Source organism: Amblyraja radiata, chromosome 28 (assembly GCF_010909765.2).
Source record: "Amblyraja radiata isolate CabotCenter1 chromosome 28, sAmbRad1.1.pri, whole genome shotgun sequence".
Classification (NCBI taxonomy): Eukaryota; Metazoa; Chordata; class Chondrichthyes; order Rajiformes; family Rajidae; genus Amblyraja; species Amblyraja radiata.
This window is the reverse complement of record NC_045983.1, coordinates 34,735,580-34,747,378: the sequence shown is the minus strand read 5'-3', so window position 1 is coordinate 34,747,378 and position 11,799 is coordinate 34,735,580. Positions and strand designations below refer to the sequence as shown.

At 50.8% G+C, this 11,799-nt stretch overlaps 1 protein-coding gene across 2 annotated transcripts in view; it reads right to left on the bottom strand.

Annotated features, from left to right (window-relative positions):
- Positions 1-11,799, bottom strand: part of coro6 (coronin 6) — a 92,143-nt gene that overhangs the window by 11,344 nt on the left and 69,000 nt on the right. For both annotated transcript variants that reach the window (XM_033046311.1, XM_033046310.1), the window contains exons 4-7: positions 11,581-11,710; positions 5,672-5,853; positions 4,248-4,367; positions 288-392 (exon numbers count right to left, since the gene is read on the bottom strand). In XM_033046311.1, coding sequence (XP_032902202.1) covers positions 288-392; positions 4,248-4,367; positions 5,672-5,853; positions 11,581-11,710 — 537 coding nt within the window. The remainder of the gene's footprint in view (positions 1-287; positions 393-4,247; positions 4,368-5,671; positions 5,854-11,580; positions 11,711-11,799) is intronic.

Genomic DNA, 11,799 nt, shown 5'->3' with positions numbered 1-11,799 from the left:
GACCAAAACCGCACACAATACTCCAGGTGTGGTCTCACCAGGGCCCTGTACAACTGCAGTAGGACCTCCTTGCTCCTAAACTCAAATCCTCTCGCAATGAAGGCCAACATGCCATTAGCTTTCTTCACTTCCTGCTGTAACTTCAAGTAACCCTTGCTTTCCCTCTCTCCCTGTCCCTCCCCCATCCCAGTTCTCCGAACAGTCTGACTATCCTCCTGGTTAAATATTATCTTTGTCACCTTTCCCTCGGCCAACGATCATCTGTTCAACCTGAGGAAATTGCTCACCTTTCCACACAGGTAAACAATGCTCGAGTCAGCATCGTAGAATGGAAGTAGAACTCCGTTGCTGGTGTCCATCTCTTGAAGGGCCATCGGCTCATCAAAGTTATTCTGCACAGAGAGTAAAATAAATGGGTCAAAGATAACGTCCAATGTGAATGGCCACACTCAGGAGACATTAACACCTGCCTAGACCTACCTGATCTCCCAGTGGCTCAGCACTTCAACTCCCTCTCCCATTCCCACACTGACCTTCCTGTCCTGGGCCTCCTCCACTGTCAGAGTGATTGGAGGAACAGCATCTCATATTTCGCTTGGGTAGCTCACACCCCCAGCGGTATCAACATTGACTTCTATAACTTCAAGTAGCCCTCTTCATCCCCTCCCCCTTCCCCCACCAGTCTGACTGTCCTCATCTATATTTTATCTCTGTGTTTAGGAAGGAACTGCAGATGCTGGTTTAAATCGAAGGTAGACACAAAATGCTGGAGTAACTCAGCGGGACAGGCAGCATCTCTGGAGAGAAGGAATGGGTGACGTTTCAATCTGAAGAAGGGTCTCGACCAGAAACGTCACCCATTTCCTTTATCTCTGTTTGTTTTGTTGTTACCTTTTCTGAGCTAACCATGATCTATTCTACATGTTCCTTGATCTCCATCCCCTTTGTTTAGTTTTCACACCTTACTGTTCCTTATCTCTGAATCTCCCTTTCCCCTGATTCAGTCTGAAGAAAGTTCTCGACCTGAAACTTCACCTGTTCCTTCTCTCCAGAGATGCTGCCTGTCCCACATGAATCCAGCATTTTGTGTCTACCTTTGAAACTAAGATGATGCCAGATGTGGTGAACACACTTGGAGTTGTTTATTTGACTGCACGGCACGGTGGTGCAGCGGGTAGAGCTGCTGCCTCACTGCGCCAGAGACCCGGGTTCCATCCTGACTGCGGGTGCTGTCTGTGCGGAGTTTGCACGTTCTCCCCGTGACCTGCGTGGGTTTTCTCGAGGATCTCCGGTTTCCTCCCACACTCCAAAGACGTGCAGGTCTGTAGGTTAATTGGCTTGGTGTAAGTGTAAATTGTCACCAGTGCGTGCAGGATAGTGCTAGTGTGCGGGGATCGCTGGTCGGCGCGGGCTCAGTGGGCCAAAGAGCCTGTTTCCGCGCTGTATCTCTAAACTAAACTAAACTAAAGATACAGCATGGAAACAGGCCCTTCGGCCCACCGAGTCCATGCTGACCACCGATCACCCGTTCACTCTAGTTCTATGTTATCCCATTGTCTCATCCACTCCCGACACACTGGGAGTTTAATTTGTAACAATCATTTGAACATGAATCTAACCCGACTTCAAAATACCTGCATAGAGTCAGACAATAGACAATAGGTGCAGGAGGAGGCCATTCGGCCCTTCGAGCCAGCACCACCATTCAATGTGATCATGGCTGATCATCCCCAATCAGTACCCCGTTCCTGCCTTCTCCCCATATTCCCTAACTCCGCTATCTTTGTGGAATGTCTGTGGAATTCTCTGCCTCAGAGGGCGGTGGAGGCAGGTTCTCTGGATACTTTCAAGAGAGAGTTCAAGTTCAAGTTCAAGTGAGTTTATTGTCATGTGTCCCTGTATAGGACAATGAAATTCTTGCTTTGCTTAAGCACACAGAAAATAGTAGGCATTTACTACAAAACAGATAAATGTGTCCATATACCATGATATAAATATATACACACATGAATAAATAAACTGATAGTGCAAATAACAGAAAGTGGTTGGTAATAATCAGAGTTTTGTCCGAGCCAGGTTTAATAGCCTGATGGCTGAGGGGAAGTAACTATTCCTGAACCTGGTTGTTGCAGTCTTCAGGCTCCTGTACCTTCTGCCTGAAGGTAGCAGGGAGATGAGTGCTAGATAGGGCTCTTAAAGATAGCGGAGTCAGGGGATATGGGGAGAAGGCAGGAACGGGGTACTGATTGGGGATGATCAGCCATGATCACATTGAATGGCGGTGCTGGCTCGAAGGGCCGAATGGCCTACTCCTGCACCTGTTGTCTATTATAAATGTGGGCCCGTGCACTGCGAGAGGCCCCCAGGTCTACAGGAGGGCCGGTTTCTCCTGAGGGAGGCGATGGTTTGAGTGGGCGGAGGGAGACACTGAAACACATCTTCATTCCCGCAGCTTATAGTTTGTTGTGGTGGGGATGAGCCGCGAGGCAGACCTGCAGCTCCTCCTGCTGGTGGCGTGGGGAATTCACACAGCCGTCCATGGTAGGAGTCAGCGAGTCAGTCGCAGCACGGAAACAGGCCCTTCGGCCCAACTCACCCATACTGATCCAGATGCTGCCTCGGCAAGGCCAGCAGCATCATCAAGGACCAGTCTCACCCCGGTCACTCCCTCTTCTCCCCTCTCCCATCGGGCAAGAGGTACAGAAATGTGAAAACGCACACCTCCAGATTCAGGGACAGTTTCTTCCCGGCTGTTATCAGGCAACTGAACCATCCTACCACAACCAGAGAGCGGTCCTGAACTACTATCTACCTCATCTATCCTTTGCTGATCAAACCTTGCTGGCTTTACCTTGCACTAAATGTTATTCCCTTATCATGTATCTGTACACTGTAAATGGCTTGATTGTAATCACGTATTGTCTTTCCACTCTGTGCATCTACCTGATCTATTCCTCTCATGATTTTCCTCTATAAGATCTCCCCTCATCCTCCTGTGCTCCATGGAATAGAGACCCAGCCTATTCAACCTCTCCCTATAGCTCACACCCTCTAGTCCTGGCAACATCCTCGTAAATCTTCTCTGAACCCTTTCAAGCTTGACTATCTTTCCTAAAACATGGTGCCCAGAACTGAACACAATATTCCAAATGCGGTCTCACCAACGTCTTATCCACCTGCAACTCGACCTTCAAGGATCCCTCTGCTCTACAACACTATCCAGAGGCCTACCATTCACTGTGTAGGTCCTGCCCTTGTTCGACATCCCAAAATGCAACACCTCACACTTCTCTGTATTAAATTCCATCAACCATTCCTCCGCCCAGCTGGCCACAAAATGCCTCAAGACAGGCCTCAGAAGGCCACAAGATAGACACAGAGTGCTGGAGTAACTCAGCGGGTCAGGCAGCATCTGTGGAGAACATGGATAGGTGACGTTTCACAGAGTGCTGGAGTAACTCAGCGGGTCAGGCAGCATCTGTGGAGAACATGGATAGGTGACGTTTCACAGAGTGCTGGAGTAACTCAGCGGGTCAGGCAGCATCTGTGGAGAACATGGATAGGTGACGTTTCACAGAGTGCTGGAGTAACTCAGCGGGTGCAGCAGCATCTATGGAGCTAAGGAAATAGGCAACGTTTCGGGTCGAAACCCTTCCGGGTTTCGGCCCGAAAGGTTGCCTATTTCCAGAAGGGTTTCGGCCGGAAACGTTGCCTATTTCCTTCGCTCCATAGATGCTGCTGCACCATAACTCAGCGGGCCAGGCAGCATCTGTGGAGAACATGGATTGGTGACGTTTTTGAGTTTAGTTTAGTTTTATTGAGTTTAGAGACACAGCATGGAAACAGGCCCTTCGGCCCACTGAGTCCGCGGCGTACACTAGCACTATCCTACACATGAGAGGCTCGCTAGGAAGGAACTACAAATGCTGGTTTACAATGAAGATAGACACAAAAAGATGGAGTAACTCAGCGGGTCAGGCAGCATCTCTGGAGAGGTGGAGAAATGGATGTTTCGGGTCGAAACTCTTCTTCAGACTCTTCAGGCTACAAACCTGCACGTCTTTGGAGTGTGGGAGGAAACCGGAGCACCCGGAGAAAACCCACACAGGTCACGGGGAGAACGTACAAACTCCGTACAGACAGCACCTGTAGTCAGGATGGAACCTGGGTCCCTGGCGCTGTGAGGCAGCAGCTCTACCCGCTGTGCCACCGTGCCGGTTAATGAACTGATGAGGGTGTGATCGTACCGGGTCCCACAGCGCCAGCTGCCGCTCGCTCATCTTGCTGAAGCCGGTGGTGAACACCTTGCCATCGGCCAGGAAAATGGCCCTCATTGGCCGAGCGCCCTCGTGAGCCTTCTCCTTCTCCTGGGCGGGCGGGAACACAAGAGCAACACGTCAGAGAGCACACACAACACATACAGCACAGCACCCTAGGGTGCCCTGGCACCCTGTACTACATATAGTCATAGAGTGATACCACATGGAATCAGGCCCTTCAGCCCAACCTGCCCATACTGGCCAACATGTCCCATCTACACCAGTCCCACCTGCCTGCGTTTGGCCCAAATCCCTCTAAACCTGCCCATCCTAAAGGAACGCCCTTTAATTCTGAGGCTGTGCCCTCTGGTCCTAGACTCTCCCACTAGTGGAAACATCCTCTCCACATCCACTCTATCCAGGCCTTTCACTATTCGGTAAGTTTCAATGAGGTGTCCCCTCATCCTTCTAATCTCCAGTGAGTACAGGCCCAGTGCTCAGCAGAGGCAGAGGCAGATATGCTGGCTGTGTTAAGGGGTTTTATGAAAGGCCTGGATTGCGTGGATGTGGAGAGGATGTTTCCACTAGTGGGAGAGTCTAGGACCAGAGGTCACAGCCTGAGAATTAAAGGGCCTTCTTTAGGAAGGAGATGAGGAGGATTAGTGCGGGTGTCAGGGGTTATGGGGAGAAGGCAGGAGAATGGGGTTAGGAGGGAGAGATAGATCAGCCATGATTGAATGGCGGAGTAAACTTGATGGGCCGAATGGCCTGACTCTGCTCCTATCACTTATGACTACGAAGGGAATGGAGGGATGTGGATCACATGCAGGGAGATAAGAATTGGTCTCGGCATCAAGTTTGGCACAGGAAATAAATGTCCTCATCTCCCAGGCAAGGTGCTATGACGGAGCCGAGGTTGAGTGGCCAGGTGTGTGGCAGGTGGTTGAGAGGCCAGGTGTTGTCCAGGTGGTTGTAACACCAGGTGTGGGCAGGTGGTTGTAACACCAGGTGTGGGCAGGTGGTTGAGAGGCCAGGTGTGGGGCAGGTGGTTGAGAGGCCAGATGTTGACCAGGTGGTTATAACACCAGGTGTTGTCCAGGTGGTTGTAACACCAGGTGTGGGCAGGTGGTGAGAAGCCAGGTGTGGGGCAGGTGGTTGAGAGGCCAGGTGTGGGGCAGGTGGTTGAGAGGCCAGGTGTGGGGCAGGTGGTTGAGAGGCCAGGTGTGGGGCAGGTGGTTGAGAGGCCAGGTGTGGGCAGGTGGTTGAGAGGCCAGGTGTTGTCCAGGTGGTTGTAACACCAGGTGTGGGCAGGTGGTGAGAAGCCAGGTGTGGGGCAGGTGGTTGAGAGGCCAGATGTTGACCAGGTGGTTTAGGGGCCAGGTATCAGGGAGCAGTATGCGGTGGGGACTTACAATGACAACACACTGTTCCCTGGGGTCGATGATGCGCACTCTCTTGTCCTTGCTGGTGGTACAGATGAGGCTGCCGTTGTGATTCCAACACACGTTGTAGATCAGATCGGTGTGAAGCTCGTCGAGAGTAATCAGCGGATCTCCTGTCCCCACGTTCCAGATGATGATCACGTTATCGCTGCCTGAAACACACGTGGTACAGAATGAGGCCGCACGCAAACTGGAGGACCACCACCCCATGTTTCACTTGGTACAGACACAGAGTGCTGGAGTAACTCAGCGGGTTAGGCAGCGTCTCTGGAGAACATGGATGGGTGATGTTTCTGGTCGAGACCCTTCTTCAGATTTAGTTCAGCGTGAAACCAGGTGTGAAAACAGGTGTGAAAACAAGTGTGAAAACAGGCGAAACCAGCGATCCCCGCACACTAACACAGTGATTGGTGGTGGTCGGAGGGGCCGTAGGCGCAGATTGGCAGCCACGCTTCCGTCAGTCTGCCCCAGGGCAGCTGTGGCTACAGAAGTAGCTTACCACCACCGAGTGTGACTGAGGAGTGAATGAATAATGCGATGTAAAGCGCCTTGAGTATTAGAAAGGCGCTAGATAAATCCCATCCATTATTATTATTATTATTACATTCATAAGAAGCCAATTAACCTATGAACCTGTATATCTTTGGAGTGTGGGAGGAAACCGGAGCACCCGGAGAAAACCTACAAGGTCACAGGGAGAACGTGCAAACTCTGCACAGACAGCGCCTGTAGTCAGGATGGAACCCAGGTCTAAAATGTCCCTAGTGTGTGTAGGATAGTGTTAGTGTGCGGGGATCGCTGGTCGGGGCGGATTCGCACATTAACCCAAAGGGCCTGTCTCCGCGCATTATCTCTCAAAATAAAAAATTCCTATTTAGTCACACTTCATTTAAAACAGGCTTGGTTAGAACATTCCGCAGCCAACAACAAGACTATTCTCTGAACGGCTTGTCCCTGCATCATTACCTTCAATGCACCAATTTAATTGAACAGCGTGAATTAGTTACAATGATGAGTTTAATTTTGTGCAAGTCTTTGTCAATAACACACGATGAACTTTATAAATCACTTGGCAATCACATTTTCATTAGAGAGGGGTTGGCTGGGGCAGTGCAGACAACTGAGGGACTGACTGGCCGGGCGACATGTGGGCAGAAGACCACCAGTGTCCAGAGAGTTGTGGACGCAGCCCAGACCATCACGCCAACCAACCTCCCTTCCATTGACTCCATCTACACCTCACGCTGCCTCGGCAAGGCCAGCAGTATAATTAAGGACCAGTCGTCCTGCACACAAACACTACCCTACACACAATTCAATTCAATTCAACGTTAATGTCATTGCACAGATACAAGTATGGGTACAACGGAATGCAGTTTAGCGTCAGTCCGTAGTAATAGTGCAATATAGAAATAAAAATACAGAATAAGCAACCAATGTGGACGGAGAGACTGGAGAAATCTATCGGCGGGACTCCGAGTTCAGCAGTGTGATAGTGTTGTTGTAGAAGCTGTTCCTCATCCTACTGGTACGAGACCTGAGGCTCCTGTACCGCCTCCCTGATGGGAGGAGGGCAAACAGTCCATGGTTGGGGTGGGAGGGGTCTTTGATGATCTTCCCGGCCCGTCTCAGACACCGTTTTCGGTGGAGGGCATCCATGGCAGGGAGCGGGGCACCGATGATGTGCTGCGCGGTTTTCACCACCCGTTGTAGTGCCTTCCTGTCCGCAACAGTGCAGCTGCTGTACCATACCGTGAAGCAGGCGGTCAGGATGCTCTCGATGGTACACCGGTAGAAGTTGGTCAGTATCTGGGGGGACAGGTGAGCTTTCTTGAGCCTCCTCAGGAAGTAAAGGCGCTGCTGCGCCTTTTTGATCAGCTTGGAGGTGTTGAGGGACCAGGACAGATCCTCCGAGATGTGTCCCCGAGGAATTTGTAGTTGGAGACGCGCTCCACCTCAGTCCCGTTTATATGGATGGGGGTATGTCTGACTCCTCTGTTCTTCCTGAAGTCAACAAATAATTTCCTTCGTCTTCTTGGAGTTGAGGACGAGGTTATTGTTGGCACATCAGGTTGTCAGGTGCTGGACCTCCTCTCGGTAGGCTGACTCATCGTTGTCACTGATCAGTCCTACCACCGTGGTGTCGTCAGCAAACTTAATGATGGCGTTGGATCAAAAGGAACTGAAGGTGAGGATTAAGGAGGGGAAAGAAGCCTATAGGTTCAAATTAGAACGACAGCTGCAGCAAGATGGTGTGAAGCAGGTATGGGCTGGAATGCGAAAGATCACGGGCATGAAGCAGAATGGTGGTACACTGCCTGATGGTGAACAGAGTCTGGCTGATGATCTGAACAGATTCTTCAACAGATTTGACTGCTCCACACCACCCCAGCCTCCCCCACCTGGTCTGCTGACCATTGCTGCTTCCTCTCCACCTCCCATCCCTCTCTCCATCACTCCTGAGATGTCACCTGTACGGAGTCCCCTCTTTCCACCTCCCACTCCACCGGCAGCCCCACCCATGACTCTTCATACTGCTCAGGTCAAGGTGATGCTGGACAGACTGAAGCCAGGGAAAGCAGTGGGGCCTGATGACACCAGCCCAAGGCTACTGAAGACTTGCTCTTCAGAGCTGTGTGGTATTCTAACACACCTGTTCAACCTGAGCTTGCGTCTACAGAGGGTTCCAAGGCTGTGGAAAACATCTTGCCTGGTACCTGTCCCAAAGAAGACCCATCCCACTCTCCACAATGACTACAGACCAGTAGCGCTCACCTCACATATTATGAAGACATTTGAGAGACTTGTCCTTTCCTACATCAGGACTAGTGTGTCAAATCAAATGGATCCTTTACAGTTTGCATATCAGCCTAACATCAGTGTCGATGATGCCCTCATTTACATGCTGCAGAGGGTGTACACACATTTGGACACTACTGATGCATCTGTAAGGATTACATTTTTTGACTTCTCAAGTGCCTTCAACACAATTCAGCCCCGACTGCTAGGGGAGAAGATGGAGAAGATGAAAGTGGATCCATCACTGGTACTGTGGTGTTTGGATTACCTTTCCCTCAGACCACAGTACGTGCGCCTACAGAACAGTGTCTCGGGCACCATCTTGAGCAGCACAGGGGCTCCACAAGGAACTGTGCTGGCTCCGTTCCTGTTTACCATCTACACAGCGGATCTCCAATGTAACACCAACAGCTGCTTTTTGCAGAAGTTTTCGGATGATACAGCTGTTGTCGGCCTCATTAAAGGGGGCAATGAGGAGGAGTATAGAGACATAATAAGTAACTTTGTGGAGTGGAGTGCACACAATAACCTCGATCTTAACACCAAAAAAACAAAGGAGATAGTTGTGGACTTCAGGAGGGGGAGGAGGAGGACTCAAGCAACACCAATCACCATTAAGGGCACTGAGGTGGAGGTGGTCGCTAACCACAGGTACCTTGGGGTGCAGCTTGACAGTGAGCTGAACTGGAAGTGTCATATGGAGGCTGTGTACAGGAAGGGACAAAGCCGACTGTATTTTTTAAGGAGGCTGAGGGCATTTAACATCTGCCAACCCCTACTGTGCAGTGTCTACCATTCAGTGGTGGCCAGTGCTCTGTTTCTTGCTGTGGCCTGTTGGGGAGATGGCGCCCGTATAGCGGATAAAAACAGACTGGACAAGCTAATCAGGAAGGCCGGCTCAGTGGTCGGGGCTGAGCAACGAACGGTCCAGCAGGTGGCAGAGGCCAGAACTCTGAACAAACTAGGTTCTATAATGACCAACCCCACTCACCCACTCCATGCACTGAAGGTGATCAAGAGCAGCATCTTCAGTCAGAGGCTGATTGCACCAATGTGCAAAACTGAGAGACATAGGAAGTCCTGTTTACCAGCTGCTATAAGGTTATATAATGCGCATAAATAACTGCACTTTTTTTTAAATTAATTGTATTTTAACTTGTATTTTAACTTGTATTTTAACTTGTTAAGTATGGAAGCCATTTGAGGAAATGTGTGGTGTTATGTCTGTCTTGAAGCTGTCGTGGCACTGTAATTTCCTGTAAAGGATTATTAAAGGTATAATCAATCAATCAATCAATCAATCAATCAATCGATCCGTACTTAGGGATGCAGTCGTGGGTGAAGAGGGAGTAGAGGAGAGGGCTGAGCACACAGCCCTGTGGCACGCCGGTGTTCAGTGTTATAGTGGTGGATCAAGGCAGAGTGTAGGGCCGCCGATATGGCGTCCTCTGTAGACCTGTTGGTCCGGTAGGCAAACTGATGGGGGTCCAGTGTGGGGGGGAGGCTGGCTTTGAGGTGAGCCAAGATCAGCCGCTCAAAGCACTTTGCAATGACAGGGGTGAGTGCCACTGGGCGGAAGTCATTGAGACTCCCTGTAGCTGATTGTTTGGGCACTGGCACGATGGTTGATGTCTTGAGGCAAGTAGGGACGACACCCTGGGCCAGTGACAGGTTGAAAATGTCAGTGAAGACCAGGGATAGTTGTCCAGCACATGCCCTAAGCACACGCTCGGGGATGCCATCGGGGCCACACTAGGGACAATTTACAAATTTACCAAAGCCAATTAACGTACAAACATGTGCATCTTTGGAGTTTGGGAGAAAACCGGAGCACCCAGAGAAAACCCACGCAGGTCACGGGGAGAACGTGCAAACTCCGTACAGACAGCACCCGTAGTCGGTATCGTAACCCGGATATCTGGCGCTGCGAGGCAGCAACTCTACCGCTGCGCCACCGTGCTGCCTGACCCGTTACTCCAGCAATGACATAGAGTGATACAGCGTGGGAACAGGCCCTACGGCCCAACTTGCCCACACTGGCCAACAATGCCCCATCTACACTAGTCCCACCTGCCTGCGTTTGGTCCATATCCCTTTAAAACTGTCCTATCCATGTACCTGTCTAACTTTTTTTTAAAGTGTTAGGATAGTCCCAGCCTCAACTACCTCCTATGGCAGCTTGTTCCATACACCCATCACCCTCTGTGTGAAAACATTACAACTCATATTCCTATTAAATCTTTCCCCCTTCACCTTGAACCTATGTCCTCTGTTCCTCGATTCCCCTACACTGGGCAAGAGACTCTGTGCATCTACCCGATCTATTCCTCTCATGGTTTTATGCACCTCTATAAGATCACCCCTCATCCTTCTGCGCTCCAAGGACTAGAGACCCAGCCTACTCAACCTCTCCCTATAGCTCACACCCTCTAGTCCTGGCAACACCCTCGTAAATCTTCTCTGAACCCTTTCAAGCTTGACCACATATTTCCTGTAACATGGTGCCCAGAACTGAACACAATATTCCAAATGCGGTCTCACCAACGTCTTATACAACTGCAACGTGACCTCCCAACTTCTATACTCAATACTCTGACTGATGAAGGCCAATGTGCCAAAAGCCTTCAAGGAACCATGCACCTGCACTCCTAGATCCCTCTGTTCTACAACACTCCCCAACAGGTAAATATGTCAACCCTTCACCTTCAAACCTATGCATTGTGTTTGATTGGCAGGTGTGGCTTGGCTTGAGCCGACCCTGCCTACAGGTGATGGCGTTACCTGCCCACAGGTGATGGTGTTACCTGCCCACAGGTGATGGCGTTACCTGCCCACAGGTGAATGCGTTACCTGCCCACAGGTGATGGCGTTACCTGCCTACAGGTGATGGTGTTACCTGCCCACAGGTGATGGTGTTACCTGCCCACAGGTGATGGCGTTACCTGCCTACAGGTGATGGTGTTACCTGCCCACAGGTGAATGCGTTACCTGCCCACAGGTGATGGCGTTACCTGCCTACAGGTGATGGTGTTACCTGCCCACAGGTGATGGTGTTACCTGCCCACAGGTGATGGTGTTACCTGCGCTCAGTAGGACGTTGCGTGCAGTTGGATGCCAGGAGATGATGCCCACCCGCTTCGAATGTCCTTCCAACACGACGATGGGATCGGTGATGTTGCGTAGAGTCAGGTGGTCTGGGATCTGCCATACCTGGGAGGAGAAGACAGCTGATTAGAGAGCGTCAGAGAACCTCACAACGGCACGGTGGCGCAGTGGTAGAGTCGCTACCTTTCAGCGCT